The sequence below is a fragment of the Acyrthosiphon pisum genome, chromosome X (genome assembly GCF_005508785.2).
Source record: "Acyrthosiphon pisum isolate AL4f chromosome X, pea_aphid_22Mar2018_4r6ur, whole genome shotgun sequence".
Taxonomy (NCBI): domain Eukaryota; kingdom Metazoa; phylum Arthropoda; class Insecta; order Hemiptera; family Aphididae; genus Acyrthosiphon; species Acyrthosiphon pisum.
In genome coordinates, this window is record NC_042493.1 from 60,997,366 (window position 1) to 61,016,462 (window position 19,097).

The 19,097-nt window shown below is 28.0% G+C and overlaps 1 protein-coding gene across 1 annotated transcript in view; it reads left to right on the forward strand.

The window, feature by feature from the left end:
- Window positions 1-19,097, forward strand: part of LOC100167449 (uncharacterized) — a gene marked incomplete in the record, with an annotated part of 64,425 nt that overhangs the window by 15,187 nt on the left and 30,141 nt on the right. Inside the window, 11 exon segments of the mRNA NM_001163205.1 lie at window positions 2,123-2,170; window positions 2,764-2,817; window positions 3,284-3,310; window positions 5,284-5,334; window positions 6,971-7,012; window positions 7,927-7,983; window positions 8,077-8,085; window positions 12,953-12,979; window positions 15,434-15,478; window positions 15,779-15,826; window positions 17,008-17,040. Coding sequence (NP_001156677.1) covers window positions 2,123-2,170; window positions 2,764-2,817; window positions 3,284-3,310; window positions 5,284-5,334; window positions 6,971-7,012; window positions 7,927-7,983; window positions 8,077-8,085; window positions 12,953-12,979; window positions 15,434-15,478; window positions 15,779-15,826; window positions 17,008-17,040 — 441 coding nt within the window.

Genomic DNA, 19,097 nt, shown 5'->3' on the forward strand with positions numbered 1-19,097 from the left:
ATTACTATTATAAATGTATAATATATTATACCACATGTTGATGAAATGAGGGGAAAACGTTGATGGTGTTGATGTAACAGTAAAAATGAATAAATCGAAGACGTTAGGATAATTATCAATAGCTTCAGGTTCTATACTAGAATATACTATTTTAAGAGAATTCACATCTATTTTTACCATTCAACTCTAAATGACATACAACAAAAACAAATATACCTAAATAATAATCATAAATACGATCGCTAATTGGTTTTCACATAGATTTATGTTAGATTATTATATATCATATTTCAAGTTATAAACCTTCTGAAAATTATTTTTTCCGAGTAATGTAATATATAAAACGTAAAAAATTAAAAAAATCTATTCATAATATGTCTGAATATTAAATTATTATATTATTATTATAATACTTATCAAGTTTATAAGTTTCAAGTATCCTCAATAAGGTTATGATTTAGCTAAACAATAAGTGTTAGCATTAGAATATTAAGATTTATTATATATTATATTCTCATTATTTTATATTTTTGAATACCTACCTATAGTAAGATAACTTATATATACCGTAGGTTAGTTTATATAACATATACTATTAACAGTCTGACTGTAGTGAATGGATGTAAGAACTGTGATGATGATGATTATAGTAATGATCATATTAAGGATATGCTATCGTTGAAAAAATTTATATTAATAAATGGTTAATTAATAATTTTAAATAAATAAATAGTTTTATATGATAAATATTGATAAACGATTTTATTATATTCAGATATCGATGTATAATAATAAATATATCTTATTATGTTTAAGTATTTAATACAAACTAGATAGTAATACTGTATGATGTAAGGTATATGGTATATGGTATAATTTTTTTTTGTCAAATCTTTCTGTTATAGCCTGTATATAGAGTATGGGTCCGGGGGTCTGGGAATTCTTTATAATTTGTGCACCCTCAAAAGTATAGGTCTATAGTTGCGCCTATGCTGAGCGATGAATTGTACATGCACGTTCAGAAGCGCTCCGCTATTTCTTTTACACACACGAGTCACAAACTAATGATCACTTATACTAGTTACTACCCACACATTTACAAGACCGGCATGATTGCAATTTGAAAATTGCCTATTACGAACTCCTTAAAAACGGTCCGTCACCGATCCTCAACAACATTTTTGATATACATATTACGAAATGATTAAAAACAATATTTCTAACCTATCCTTCGGAATATAATATTTAATGTTAAAATCTTAAAGTCTATATTAAATGTGAAGGAAAATAATGTATTTACATCGGACGCAATTAGTGTAGTTGCTAAATATTATAGGGACGCAATTCGTATGACAAAGGGATCTCGTGACGCATTTCGTTTGCTGCAAAAAAATAATTTTTGAGTCATTAGATGTAGTGTGAACCCCCTAAGGTTTTGTCAGCACATACGTTTCAGCAGTATTTAAAGAATACTTTTTTAAATACGTATTTGAATAAATGTGTATTAAAGTATTCCGAATATATTTAAAAATATATATTCTGAATACATATTCGAATACTCGATAAAGTATTCGAATACTATTAGAATATATTTTTTATCCGCTAATATTTGTTAGTTTTGGAATGGTTAGAAATTAACGTGGGTCAATCATATTTCATTCAAAGAGAAAAACTATTGTATATATGTAACTCATAATGTGCCCGATTTGTAATAGAGAATTTTGTTTTGTAACAAATATAAACTATTTTTTGACTTCAAAAAAAAATGTTCAGCATACTTATTCGAATAATATTTTCAAAAAGTATTTAATATTGTATCGAAAAAAAAGTATTTGAATACTTTTATTTGAATACATTGATGCGAATATTTTACAAGACTCTTTACAGACATTTACCCTTCTGTTGTTTTATCAATGCTTATTAATGGAATAATGGCCAATTATTATAAAGGATGTTTTGAGTATTATTGTTTACACGGCATTTTCAAAAAACAAATTAAATACAATAAATAATAATTAAATAAAAGTAATTACTAGATAATAGGTAAAGAAATAATATTTAACGCATTGAATATTAATTCATACAGTACTATTTTAAATTTTCAATGGTTTCTTGGGTTTAGCCAAAGAAGATGGTATTGCAAATTATGTTAATTTGTTTTCTAAGTTTGGTAAGTAGGAATAATAAACTTAATAACCTTTAAATTATGAACATTAAAATAAGAAGCCTAGTAAGTAACTAACCTAGTAAGTAGTATTGAACCTTAGTAAGTAACCTAGTAAGTATAGTAATCAAACCTAATAGAGCGTTGGAAAATTTATTGAAAATATATTTTAGTAGTAAATTGGTTTATAACATTAAAAAACATTGATGTTTTTACTTTTTAGTAAACTATGAGTTTTAAAAAAATGTAATACTATGGATTTTCAAGATTTTTAAATAAATATTTTGATTATTAAACTAAATAACAAATATTTTTTTTTTATAAGCACTTTAAAATGATTTAATTATTAAGATATTGGTAGGGACACTGTAATAGTATAAGTGTGGCCCTGTTGGTTGTCTGAACTGGGATCTCTATAAAGAAGTTAAAAACTTCATAATTCATTAGCTAAAAAGATACATTTATTTTAAATAGTGTTAACATTTTTCAAAATAAATATTACGATTAAAAAATAATATGTTATTAATATCAATTTTATAAAAACATAATTTTATTAATCATGATTGTTGAATAATTTTTTTTTCATGTTTTTGTCTCAGTCAATAAATATCATAGAGCTATAGAACGATTTGACGAATTGGTTTTAAATTCTTGTAAGTACAATTATTCTGATAAGATATTTTTAATTTTAAAAATATAAATCTTGACCGTTGATTATATATTTAACATAGGTACCTATTTAAAAATGCTGTACCTATTTAGTTTACAATAAGTACCTACCTATGCATGAAACATACAATTATAATTCCATATACCTACATATGGGTTTTGTTTTTTATATTTACTTCACTATTACATACATTTTGAATGATTTTAAATTACTATTGAATTTTTATTTAAATTCATTCTACCATTGAATAACTCAGGATAACAGGATTAAATTGTTTTTACATAGGATTAAAAATTGATTTGAAAATAATTAAAGTTTGAAATATTTTTTATTGAATACGTTTCATAATAAAATTAGCATATAAGTTATCAACTCAGTATCCAATCTGTAGGCTAATAATGAATGTATATTTTTTTTACTAACACGTAATTTGTTATTGATTTTTATAGTTTCTGATCAACCAGAAGAAGATATTAGTAAGTTACTAGTTAGTAGGTAAGTGGGTAACGCTCTGCTGTAGGTGTATTAGGCGTCTAGAGAGTCACTGTAAGGGATGTGTTAATTTTAATTCAATGATATAAGATGTGTGGAGACAGTCTGTAAACCTTTATTACTAAGTATATTTTATATCATTGCTATTAAAGTTTTACACTATTAGACATTAGTACAACAGTACCTATAGGATAAATTAATTTTTACCGAAAAAATTTCATTTTAAAAAGTCATTGTGTGTATAAAATAAAATAATATATTGGCGATACAATTCAATGACTATCCAATGACTGTAAGGCAAAGACTTTCATGTGTTTTCAAAGCTTTGTAAAAAAAACTTTTTCACTTAGTAAAAAAGCTTGAAAATGTAAAAGCAAGGTTCCTTATAAGTTATATAATTGGAAGTTAAAAATATTAAAGACAACACATGTGTGACATGGGATTTTAGGCATGTTCTTTACCAAGTATATCAATTTATAGCGATAAGAATTTTAAAAACATATTTTGATTTGTCGTCAAGTCTACTTAAAATCGACTTGTGTTGGAAAGTATATTTAAAGTAGACTTGACGACAAATGTACCTAAATATGTTTTTAAAATTCTTATCGCTATAAATTACCGTGTTTAGCAAAGAACTCGTCTAAAATCCTATGTCACATCACGTGTATTGGACAAAGACAGAAAATCACGAATCGAATCCCCATAAGAGGACATAAAACTAGTATTTGTTGTCTCCGTTTTAGAAAGAAAAACACCCGGAGAAATCCCCTTAACAGGGAATTTTCATCTATCAATTTTTGATATTTTCGTGTAATTCAAAAACGAATAATCGTAAACACTCTACATGTTCACCGAACGTTAAAATGACCATTTATTTACAATTTACATGGTAAAACTTTCAAATTATTTTTACTATATTTGAGCTATTTCAAGCTATGGGAGGTTTATCAAATTTCGTAAATTATTTTTCAGTTAGAAATTCATAAGAGTTTTTTTCACACCTAACTAATTTTAATAGAAGATTCCCAACAAGTTTACTTCTTTTATCAATAAAAAAAAGTTCTTTTGAAAGTTAAGCTATTTATAGCCATGAGATATTTTCAATTTCTTTTACATTTTTTTTTTAACTATTCAATTTGAGTATGTTTGCAAGTAGGTTCTACCTACTTATAATGCCTGGTTGATACAACATCTCTACTCAGAAAAGATTTTCGTAAGCAATGATTTATCATTGAATTCAAATATAACACATCCAGTCTTGTAAAGTATTCGAATAAATGTATTCAAATAATATGTATTCTGTATACTTTTATTTGTATTTTTTATTCATTAAAAAAATACTTTTTTCCGATCCAGAAAAATAGTTTTAAATTTGTGACAAGACATATTATTATAAATCAAGAAAACATTAATTTTATTCTTTGAACGAAATATAATATTGGCCCATGATATGATTATTTTTATAAACACCAATGTGTTGTACCCCGTATAGCCGTATCATATGTGGTCAAAATTTATAAATAACTTATGATTACGATGTATTTTTAATTATTAATTAATAAATGTTAATTAATTTTAAAAAGAGTATTCTAATAGTATTCAAATATGTATTCTGAATATATTTTTTTAAGAACTATTCAAATACGTATTCAGAATACCTTGATTCTCATTTATTTGAATATGTATTCCGAATACAAAATAAAAGTATTCTTTACAAGACTGAACACATCCATTACAACGACATGCTTGACAACTACTGTACAGCGCAGAGCGGTACCCACTTTCCCATTTTTTTTGAAATTATTATTGTTAATTTGCGTTTCTACGGAAATACACAAAGTGTTACGAAAACAATCCTTGAAAAAATCGGCTAAATAAAAAATTGCACCCATCCCAAAAATACATCTATGTTAAAATATTACCATCGTAAAACCAATCTATTTAATATTTATTTTAGATTTTCTTGATCAATTATACATGCGTGAAATGATACCAGAAATAAATAAAAGTATGTTTTATGATTTTTAAAAGTACCTTATTATGTGTGATCGAATCTAATATCCAATGTGCTACAATCTGAGTCGAATGATATCCGTCAGGACAAGTAGACGGAACTTTTAGACTTTGTAATATAATAATAAAATAAAACTGTATATCAATTTTAGCAAAATAGGAGGTAAAATGTTGTGGATATAAAATAATACAATTTTATCCTACATGATAAAAATAAAATAGTACATTTTGAATTTATAGAGAGAAGAGTATAATAATATCGGAGAATTTCATACAACTTTTTATTTTAAATACAATATAATATATAAGAGTTAGTCGATTATTTTAACAAAACCTAATAATAATATATTTTGATCATTTGAATAATGGTTATGGATTTAAGTAAAAAGAACACAATGACAATAGTGTACGTATTATCAAAATAATGTTCACTGGAGAATTTAAAAATTAGTTTAATAGAATAATAATTTTGGGGATTTAGTATAGAAATGGAAAATTGAACACAGTGGATTAAGTTTAGCGATTTTAAGCGCTGAACAGCCATTGCGTCGTTGGTCTGTATGGCGTTTTTGTAGGTGAAATAGGGTACATCTAGCTACGGTAATAGCAGGGTAAATATCATTTAATTTGACTCATTACTGGAATACGATGATGCGTTCTTCGGATAACACTGGTGTAAGCATAATTTTTATTCATATTTTAATAAAACACACACGATTACGGCGCAATGAATTGAGCAATCACTTTATACGGTCGCCCATTTATGACGCAATCACGTGAGGAAAAGAACTGGGCGCTTGCTCAAACTATTTTATATTTTCGACCACGACGACATTCGCGGGTTTCCTCAACTCTGTGCTATTCCTTTTTCCACATCTGCGTACAAAGCATCGGCAAAATGGCCCTATATGGGTGACCAATGTACAAAGTGGTAAAAGTAATACAAAAATAGTACAATTTTTGATGACGGATACTTGTAAATATATTTGATTAAGTTAATGTTAATTTATTTATTTTTGAATATTTACGCCTATAAAATATAATGAACAAGATAATATTATAAACTTTATAAGACATATATATAACATGTAATATATTATATAATATTTAATATTATATATATTATAATATAATATTATTATAACAATAGATAGTATTAGATTAAGGGCCATTTGTACCATCTACGGTTAAAATTCGATTACCCTTAATCAGCTGATAACAGATATTTAACCGGGAAAATTCAGCCAATTAAACTGGTTAACTTTAATCGGAGATGGTACAACTGGCCCTAAGTAAATATAAATAGTGTGAAGACAAAGGTCATTGGATCGCCAATCCCAATACGATCATGTTCGTTAAAGAGTTACGTTATCCTCCTTATATATATATATAATATAATATAGAGATAAGTGATAACTAGAAATATATATAAAAGGCTACATTAAAAATAATATAATATTGTTTGATTTTGATTAATGTGTCAGTATGTTACACATTTTATCACAGTAATATACTAATATTTTAATTCTCATATGAGGTATAGAATTTAAATAATTCCATAAGAATTTATCATTACAATTATATTACATTGATTAATGTGGGTATTATATTTTAATATTATACCGTTTTAGTTGAAATGGATAACGCAGATATTTGGTGTACATCTCATGCAGGTACTTAATAAATCAATTATATAATGAAAATATTTTTCACTTATTGATCACTGCTCATTTATATTTATTTTGTAATTCTGTTGCAATCGTCACTACGATTTCACCAACTTCGTATTTGGTGATATTGTGTCAATGGTGGTATCAGCCTGCGTTCATTGTAAATTTGGTTAGGTGCCCTGGATTCGTCACACAGTCTGACGGGCCTGACGGGTAAAATGTTCTAATTGCCAGGATCTGGTTAGTAGGCGCATTATGGTGGCTGAACGTGGTCACCGACCGACGACTTAACGAAGGCAGTATTAAAATACCAAAAAGCACGAACATCGTTTCTAGTTGAAATACATCAGCAATCTAATTTGCAATCCATGCTTTTATAGTTCCACATAGTGATTGGTGTTTACAACAACAACATACTACACAATATAGTGATAGGTAATCAATCAATGATTACGTAATAGTCAGATGAAGAATCCATGATCTTATTACACGATGTTTGGTTCTAAACATATGGATTCATAAGTCATGACTCGTTCGGACAGACGGTGATCCATATTTTCAATACTAATCAACACACATCCAAAACTGTTGTTTGTCTTCACCTCTATTTCATCTTATTTATGAATTGTGAAATCTTCTCATACAAACCCTTTATATCTTAGACAAATCAATTAATTTCCAATATACTATAACAGTTAAGAGTTGGTAGTTAATAATTCCTTTTGCCAACGATATTACACATAACTGGTTATTATATAACTCTAATATTTAATCATCCAACACAAGTAATGAAACAAAATAATATTGCATAGCATACACTTGTGTTAGCTTTGTTACTATTTAAATAATGAAACTTATCAATTTAACTTTGATATTCAATAAATACATAAATTAACATTGATACATTCTACATTTAGTTGAAGCTAAAAGCAGTAAGAAAGACGGTGAACCACAAGAAGGCAATCCTGTAGAATGTAAGTCTCAAATATGTTGATTGTTTATTTAAATATTATCATTTATATACATTTTAATTTGAAGTTTTGATATTTTTTTTTTAAATTCTAAAGCATGTAAAGGTAATATGTAATATATTATAAATAATACATCTACATTTTTTTCAAAATAATAATTAAAACCATACCTATAATTATTATTATTTAATACAATATGTTTTATCATAGAACATGTTATAATATAAAACTGAAATAACTAATTGTCATATATTTATATAATAAATTCCCGTTGAATGTATCAACTCTATACGATGCAAACATTGTTCAATTCGTTATGTACCTGGGTAATATTAGTTGTATGGTGCTCAAAACTTTAACATTTTCATCGATCATCTTGAACCTCAAAATACTTGTGCAAGCACCACATTATAAAATGTGAATTTTGGAAGATGCTTTTTTAGTGCACACTTAAATTGAGGGTACGAAGATACCATGCAAATTACAAGCCTCAATAAAAAATAGCCATCCCGACCAGCGTTGCCCGTGAGGCACGCGTGCGATTATGCGAGCATTATATTTTCAGGTAGGCAATCCACTTGCGGTGGATTGCAGACCCCTCGAGGAGTATACCTAATTTCAAATGTTTTATGAACAAGTTTTTTATGATGTGCATTTGTAGATTCCTGGGACATCGGTCGAACAATCTACGTTAGAATACTATTTTTACTATGTTATATGGTTTTGACCAAATATTATAACTTATACAAGCCTAAAATTATATTCAATCATAACCAATATTAACCTTACAACAACAAAAATATTAAAAGGACAAAAATATTAAAACGTTGTTTTTTAAACGACTTGAAACTATGTAAAATATTATTTTCAAAAATATTTACACTTCTTGAAAGAAGGAGGGTTCAATGATAAAAGAATCTCGCTGTATATGGATAGATAGATACACACATGAGTTACAGATTATTATTAATATTAAATATGTACATATTATGCAGTAGGTCGATTTAATAATTTTTTTTTACTTATTTTCACTACCACCACTATTGCCTTTCTCCAATCTCCGAGACTTAAATTGTGGAGTACCTATGTGACATTGCAGTGAATAATCTCTTTTGTTCTTGCTACGGCTTCTTAATGACCCTATACATGTCACATGGGGTCTCTCCGTAATGGTTAATGGTCATCTATATTTATTTTGTAATTCTGTTGCAATCGTTATTACGATTTAACAAACTTCGTGTTTGGTGATATTGTGTCAATGGTGGTATCACCCATTCATCGTAGCTTTGATAAGGTGCCCTGGATTCGTCACACGGCCCCATCTGACAAGTAATTTCAAATTTTTTTTTGAACACGTTGTTTATGATGTGCATTTGTAGATTCCTGGGACAATTCACGTTAAGAATACCATTTTTACCAAGTTATAATGTTTTGACCAAATATAATGATTTATACGGGTCTAAAATTATATTCAATCATAACCAATAGCAACTTTACACAATAAAAAAAATATATTGTTATTTAGTTTATTTTTTTAATGGGCAGCTGGCACCACTGTTGTATTTTTAACATCCAGATTTCCTACTTTTACGGTTGATTTTCCTAAAATTTCCTTTCATATAAACCTTGTCCTGAAAAGTACGAACCCACAGAAAAAAAATCAGCCAAATACATTCTCAAGTGATGCCATGACAAAGGATTTGGGTCCATTTTTATATACAGAATCATTCTTTTATCATTGACAACTCATTATTTCAAGAAGTGTGAATGTTTTTGAAAAATATTACTTTGCATAGTTTCAAGTCATTTATAAAACAACATTTTTATTAAAAATTATAAGGACAAAAAAAAATTTTTTTAATAAAAACGTTGTTTTGTAAACAACTTGAAACTATGAAAAATATTATTTTCAAAAATATTTACACTTCTTGAAAGAGTGAGTGTTCAATAATAAAAGAATCTCCCTGTATATGGATACATAGATACAGACATAAGTTAGGTATAGATTATTATTATTATTATGCAGTAGGACGATTTAATAAAATAATAATAGCCAAGCGCTATGACAGTGGACAAATTTCATAACTATGTTCAAATAATTTATTTCCATTTACATAATAAAAATATCGATGTGAATTTGATATATAATAGTTTAATATTATGTTCTAACAATTAATTTTTCCAAAACATGGTTCAAATAATAGACATGTGTAAATAAATCAAAACTTGTTCATTGTTCTTTTTGGTTTATTTTATTTTATTTACAATATTCAGTATGGTCTGTAGCAATTAATTATTTAACTAGTTAAAATGATAAATTATATAGATTTTTAAAGTAACCAAACTTTGTAGTTAATATACAAAATATTTGGTTATTATACGAATCAGCTGAATAAATAAAAATGTTTAAAAGGGTTCAGTGCAACAACCAGAAAAGTCCACTACTATCGAAAAATGGTTTTTCATAAAATATTATTAATGGATGACATATATATATATTGGTAGAAAAATTATAAACACTGCTTTATTTTTTATTTTTTATTGGTGTTAAGGCTTCAACACAAGGTCATTAGCCTGCGAAAGGTTTACATTTTATATACAATTAGTTTTAAATAAGAATTACATGTTTGTGGGTTAGTAGTTTTACAGCTTTATATAATATTTACAATATGGATGTTAGTAGTGAGATTTTTTTTTTTACCATTAGATTTTGGTGTCGATACCGATGTATTTGAAGAAACTGTGTATTAGGAGAGAATTGTGTTCTCCTAGCGCTTCCTCCATCGATGAGGGTTGGTTGAGGATGTTTCTTGCGTTGTCATGCAGCGGGCAATCTAGGACTATGTGTTTAATTGTGAGCGGTACGTTGCAATGGCTACAGAGAGGGTGTTCTTCGTGTTTTATGATGTGTATGTGTGTGAGATTGGTATGGCCGATTCTTGTTCTTGTGTTAATGATTTCAGAACGTCTGGGGATATTAGGCTGAAGATGCCATTTGGTAACTTTCTTTTTAATTGATTTAATTTGTTTGACATTGGTATTTCATACCAGGATGTTTGCCACATGTTGGTAGTGTGTGTGTTTATGGTTCTTTTTATATCTTGGTATGGGAGAGTGGTAATGGATGAAGACAAGGTCGAGGTGATTGCCTCATTTGCCAGTGAATCTGCTTTTTCATTTCCTGGGATGCCTGTATGAGAAGGAACCCACATGAATTCAATCACTTTTTGGGTCGAGGAGATGATTTTGTGAATTTGATAAGTTATTTCATTAGAGGGGTTAGGTGCTTCGATGGCTAGAAGGGCGCTTAGGGAGTCGCTGATTATTAGAATGTTGTTTGTGGACGTTGAGTTTGCAAATAATAATGCTTCTTTGATGGCTTGAGTTTCCGCTGTGAATATACTGGCTTCAGGTAGTAGTTTGAAGCATTTTGAAGTACGGCTTGAGCAGTAAGCAAATCCTACTTCAACATTGGTTTTGGAGGCATCTGTGTAAATATGTTTGAAGTCATGGAATTTGGTGTGTAGGATTTCGTTTAAGATTGCTGTGATTGTTGCATGTGAGGTGCTGTTCTTTTTGAAATGGAGAAGCTGCGTGTTGATTTTAGGGGACCATTGCCAGAAGAGAGTTGTTGTAAACGGAGAGAAGGTGTCTGTGTTGATAAAGCAGTTTGAATTACTACACAGTTTGATGTATGAATCCATGATTTTTTCGCGATTCATTGATGTTCTGTGGCTAGGGAAGGAGGTGAATATTTGTGATGCCATGTGGTGTTCGAGGTTTTTTTTCTTTGCTGCATATTTTAGGACTTCCTTATTTCTACGAATCTGTAGAGGAGGCTCACCTGCTATGCAAAGAATGCCGGGAGATGGACTGGTACGGAAAGCTGCTATAGAAAGTCTGATTCCTTCATTTTGGATAGGATAAATGGTGCGTAAGATGTTAGACTTGGCTGAGTAGTAGATAAGTGAACCATAATCAATTTTGGATAATATGAGCGATTTGTGTATGGTGAGGAGGCTGTGCTTTTCTGAACCCCATGTATTGTTAGATAACGTTTTGATGACTTTCATTCTATTCTTACATTCTGTTTTGAGATTTTTGAGGTGAGGCACCCATGAGAGTTTGCTGTCAAAGATCATCCCGAGTAAGCGGATTCTTTCGGTGTATTCGATTTTAGAATTGTTTATAGTATTATTCTTATTTACTGTATTTTTCATTTATATGATATTCGTAGTAACATAAAAAAAATGTTCAATAGAAAATTGACAGGGGAGGCACGTGCTTTATTATTTCCAAAGAAATCTCAAAATGGAAATATTTCCCGTCAATAGTGGTAAATGAGATAACGAATTTTATTTTGCTTGTTCTGAACAACTAGTAAAATCCACTGAGATAGATAACAGTATATTATAATATATTCTTATCTATCTCAGTGGTAAGATGTGACTTATTTGGTTTTTACCTTGAACCCATTTTATCACAGTAACAGTAATATACATTGTTAACATATTGACACATTTGTGGCATTATTATATGCGATTTCGATGTACCTACCTATTGTATGTACCTACCTTATCTAATATCTTACAACATGTTATACTGTTCTTACTTGTTCTGAACAACTAGTAAAATTTATTGAAAAATGTGACTTATTTGGTTATTGCTTTGAACCCATTTTATCACATTAACAATAATATACATAATAGGTGAGTAAATCGAGATGCAATATCATAATGCCACGATTGTGTCAATATGTTAACATAATAGGTATTCAATAAATCCCTTAAATATAAAAAAAATTCCTACTGCATTTGGCTGTTTTGCACTTCGAACATTTTGAATTTGAATCATAATTACATAATATCACTAATTTAGAGTATGCACTTGTCAATCATCATTTATTATTAAAATGTTAATTTAAGTAAATCAGGAAATATAAATATATAATATAAAAATATTTTCATTATAGAAGAACTAAAAACGAGAGGATTCATTTGTAAGTACTTAGTTAATTCTAAATAAAAACACAATGTTTATAATTTACATAACTATCAAGTACCTAAGTAGGGCCGTAAATGAACATTTTTGACCCTGAGAAACATATTTTTGACACCCCCCATTCTTAAATGTAATATAAAACTACTGTTTTGTGGCATAAATTCAGTTTTTCACCCAAGGATTTTTTTAAAATGTTTTATGAAACGGTGTTACAATGAGTTAAAAACAAAGGTGCAACCAGAATTTTCGGTCGAACTTTCAAAGTTATAACTTTTTAAAGTCCATAAGTTTGCGTATTTCCATTCGTTCACATATCATTGAGGTTTTTTGTTAAATTATTTTATTACCTAACAATAAAATAAAAAGTAAGTATGACAAGTAAATTCTGTAATTTCTGATGACCAAATTTTTAAAGGTGAATATAGTGACATTTACAAATAAAAAAATAAAAAATGTTAGTTTTTGGTATTTTAAACTTAGAAACTAAATTTTTAAATTTTGATGTCTTTTGACCATAACTTCCAATTCTAGACACATAATATGGTTTATTAGATAGATTTTATTTACGTTCAAGAAAGTTACTGGGGATATTTAAAATGAAACATAAAGGTAAAAACCTCATTCAAAAATTTGAATTATTCTTCGGACGAAATTTAACTTAATTTAGATACTTTTGAAATAAAATTAACCTGAAGTTTACACTTTCGTCTTGAAAAAAAGTAACTTATCAAGTTAAACGTTAATTTGAAAAAAAAGTAACATGTTAATTAACTTTAAAATTTAATTTAATTTAAACTTTTAACTCGTTAATGCCCAGCCTTAAGGGGCCTCGTTACTGCCTTCAGTTTTAGCTGAAAAGACCTAAAGTATTGATAAAATTAAAGTTAGTTAACGTTGTCCGATTTAGATTCTGAAAAAAAATTTGAACTCACCAGAAAATTGTCTATAGATCCTATGAAGCACTTTGTAAAAACTAAATTTTATATTATTGTGAACTGTAATATTTAAAACTTGAAAATATGAACTTTTTCGAATTATAACTAATATTAAAAACGGAAAATGTTTCGTACGATCTACAGACATTTTTCTGCTGAATTCAAATATTTTTTCAGAATCAAAATCAGACAACTTTAACTAACTAGCGTAGAAATTAACATAATCTTAGTTTTTTTTTTTTTTGAAATGTGTTTAGAATGATAATACAGCAATAAATTAATGTTGTTACGATCGCTGTATGTTACTTGCAAGAACCATCACTGACGATTTTTAATTTTTTTTTTGAAAATTGTTTAAAAAAAATAATACATAATTAACTCTATAAATATTAAAATATGTATTAAATATATTTTTAGTTGTAAAAAATAAAACTTTTTAAGAGCATGATTTTAGGACATTTCAACAAAAGCTTTTTTATAAATTACTTAGGAGATTTACGGAGTCATAGTCAAATTTACGTTTTAATTAATCTGTCATTTGTTCACTCTGTGGCTGAGTAGTGAGGAGAGCACTGAAACAGTAAACTGTCTTGGTTTGATATTTGATAATTTTATAATAAATTGTATTTGTCAATAACAAATACAATATACAATACAACTTACAAGACTATATAGGTTTGATTTTTCCGTATCGCAGTTTATTTCTATCCATTTCTATGTATTTAATGACTATATTATATTATAAAAATAAAATATAAACTGAAAAAAATGTATTATTATTTTTTATTTAACTTTACAAATAATAATAAACTAAATATATTTTAGGTACATTTATAGCTTTCTTCAAAATCTGCTTTACCTAAATGTGTATTTCTGATTCAATTGTCAAAAATGGCAACACAAAACACACCTTTTTTGGTCTGTAGTTGATATTAAATATTGTTTGTATTCTTAATATTATTTTCTGACTAATTGATAAAAACAAAATTCATTTTTAAGCAATAATAATCATTGTTAACAAAAGGTTGTAAATAAATATTACAATATAAAATATAATATACATTTTTTATAACAATTAATACACAATAATAATATTATGTCAGTATAAATTGTCCACTCCCTAAATGGACTTTATACTATAACCTAACCTATTTGTGCCTATGCGATTGTTATATATTATGCATACATCAATCTTATTAGTAGTGAGAGGATGGGGCGTGTACTCATGTAATAGTTTGAAAGGGGGTGTGTACCTCAAAAGGTTTCATTCAAGAGAACCCTTGGACTAGACAATTTCCCCCCCTGGGAAACAGGGTACACTTAAGCCGCCCTCCCCCCACTAAATACGTGTTATAAATACTCATTTTAAAAAATACAGTTAAATTTAATAATACATAGGTATTGAATTTTCTTTTTAAAAATAATAAATTGGTCTAATAATATAAATTGGAGTGTTTTTAATATGTATTTTAAACTACTATAGTTGTAGTAAAAACATCGAAACAATTATTTTTCAGATACGCATGGTATAACTAATTACGCTTTTCATATGAAACAACCTTGTGAGTATAATATCTTAGTATAAAGAAAAATACACGCTTTACGAATATGTTTTCATTTAAATATATTATGAAAGTAATGATGTATTCTCGGATAAGTTAAATTCCTTTTCCGGCAACCAGATCCATTGAATGATTTATCGGAGTAAAATTACAGATGATTGTTATAGCGTGTAGAGATACGGATCCGATTTTTATGCACTAGAGTAGCGAGTTCTTATTTATATACTATAATACTGGTTTCAGATTCAGTAACTTAAAATTACACGTCCTTTCAAAATTACAAAATATAATTATTTTCAGCTTTATTACCATATTTTACTACTGATCTTAAGAAGGAGCCTAAAACATGTATGTATTATTAATATTAATGTAAAAAAATAAAAAATAAATATATTGACTGATGGTCTAACTTAAAATTATTCTAAATTTAAATTGAAACTTCTTTTTGTAGGTACCTAGAAAAAAAAACACTGTGACTTTTGGCTGTAACGGCGTCACGCTGAACAATTGTTTTATATTATATGTCGCATCCACATAGTGAAATCACTCATTTCATGAACTGGATATTCAGATAGTGAAACTAGTCATTTCACTATGTAAATGCGACATATACATAATAATTATAACCATAGTTTTGTTTTAAACTTAATAGGTACCTTTTATGTAATGAACTTTATACGAAACAGCAAATGTTAGTGTCCAAAATGTGAATATTATTCGGAAAAAGTAAAAAATGAGATTTATGAAACAATGAGATGTTGACAGCAGCTTGAGAAGGTTTTACTGGACTTATCGTTTATATTATATAAATCTACATTATAGATTCATTATAGATATTATATGCAATGAAGTTGGTTAATGATTTTATTATTTATTTTCCATTTTGTCACACATGCTTAGGCGCAATTTAAACTTTTGACTTGGGGGAGGGGCGGCTGATTATATTAAAGGCAAGCAGACCATTGCAATATAGCATATTAAAATTGTATACCCCCAATTTGCGTCTATGCACATATGTATGATAAAACTTGAATAATTTATATTTGAATACAACTAAAAAATATATGTAGCTTATTATATCTACCACATTAGTATTATCGATAGGCACATAGTACTTCTGGTAGTCATTATTTTGAGTCCACATCTTCTTTTTGTCACTCTTCAATTTATGTCAGCCATGGCCTAAAAGTGGCAGCTCCACCCACTGTTGGAAAAGAGGAGTCACGATAAAGATCGTGCAATTAGAGAGTAGTTGAGAGTTGTAGTGGATAGTAAAACGTCGACGAGGCTTTTGTTTTTCCAGTGTGCATCGCGCCATTATGTTAAAGTAATTTCTGTATGGATTGTGAAGTGTAAATTCTGCCCCTTAAAAGTTTACTTCTATAATTAGTTAGAAAATAGTTAACATAACTATTTCAAGATAACAACAGAATGATATAATAGGTACATATTAATATGTCAGGTACTATATTTTCATTCTTCGATTAGCGTATCTTTTTAAATATTATATTTACATTTTTGTATTTTAGCTAATGACTGGTGTACGAAATATTCAAAAAATGGTACGTCTTTTTTATGTATTAAAATGCTAAACACTTTGTTTCAATACGTAACGATAATTGGATAGTTAACCAGAACGGTACAAACTGTGTTTTATTATCTTGGCAATATTGACTACAAAATCCGCGGCGCTTCTTCCACGCTACTTACTGGAACTAATTCTGAGTGTTAAATATGTTAAACGTTGTACTGTCCCCTATGAAGTATTTACTTGAAATATAAGATGTGTAACAGCGAATATATATAAAACAATATACTTCACCTTTCGCTCGTAAGTCGTAACCCTCCTTAAGTGCAAGGCCACCCGCCGATGAGATATAAAAAACAGAATTTATGGCAAGTGTATTATTTTTTCGCTGCCTCCCCGAGAAAAATGTCTTTGGGTGGCCTTGCTTAAGTGCTCAGCAGAACACGTGCAGCTCCGTTAGTTTAAAAATTGGAGTGAATTTAACACCTCTTATAAAATCTAAAGCTAATATTATTATCTAGGCAACCTCATGGGCTTTTTATTATATTTTAATTTTAACGCTAGTTATGAGTATTTTAAAATTGTAAATTGTCTGTACATCTTAAAATACTCATAACTCGCTTTAAAATTAAAATATATTTAAAAGCCCATGAGTCCAGATTTGTATATTTTTTTAATTTATCAAGGTTTTTATTGAATATAGGTTTTTATTAAATATTGATTTTTTTTATAGAATATCAATTTTTTATCAAATATAGATTTTTTATTGAATATAAAATTTTTACATTATACAGATTTTTATTGAATTTAGATTTTTTCAATAGTTTTTTATTCGTAGCTTTTTTGTATTCAATACAAATCATGAAAAAATTGAAATTTAATAAAAAATTTATACTTGATAGAAAATCTATTTAATAAAAAAATTTCAATCAAGATTTATATAATTTTTTAATTTATATAATTTTTTATTGAATACATTTTTATTAAATATTTATTTTTTTATTGAGTATCAATTTTTTATGCAATATCGATTGTTTATTAAATACAGATTTTTTATTGAATATAAAATTATTTTTCTTGGCTTTTTGTATTGAATTACAATTAACGAAAAATCTATATTTAATAATAAAAAATTACATTTGATAAAAAATTCGAATGACATACATTTTTAACTTCAAACAAAATTTTTTAATGTTGCCGTGAATGGCGGACTACTATTTAAAAAAAATTCAATAGCAAAATAAATTAAAGTTAAAGGATACACTGGGACTGGCCAGTCTGAGATTTGCGGGGGTGACGAATAAAATAACACAAAAGAACTTATAATAAGGTTTTATACAAAGACGTTAGTAGACAATGCCGGTGGGGGTGAGTTGACCTCGGTGACGGTGATTTCAACACTGACTTAACGACGGGGTTAACGATGGGGGCTTAACGATGGTAGCTTGACGACGGTGACTTTGACGGTGATGGATTTGACGGTGACACAACAAAAAACATGGAAAATCGAAATCGGTTATCGAGAGTAGTGGGAAGACGGCATTTGCTTATCACAGTTTTGTTGTTGCTTACGTTACCACGGAATAAACAGAAGGTGCACTTAATGAGAACTCGAAAATCAGTGAAAAATGTTTGGGATATCAGTGTTGCCAGGTTTCGAAAATAATTAGAAATTCTCTTTTGATGCTGAAACTGAGTTTGCGCATTTTTACTGTTATCATTGTAAATATTTTATTTTTCAGTGATAAGTTATTGATATATATGTTACCGGCAAAGTGTTGAATCCGGTATTATATAGAAATCCTAGGTATTCTATAGATTGCCAAAAATGAGCAGTAAAAGTATAAAACACATACAATAATTAGGTATTCTTAGAGATGTGAGTTTGTATTATACAGTGGTATAATACTGTATTATACGTGGTATTATACACATGGTATAAAATAATTTTATACAGACGGTATAGAAAAAAAAAAATAATGTGTTATTTTTAGTTATTACCACGATTAAAGATAAAAACTATTATCATTTATTATTGTTATTATTATTAATAAGTATACTGTATACCTGTATACTGCAATCAACTTATTG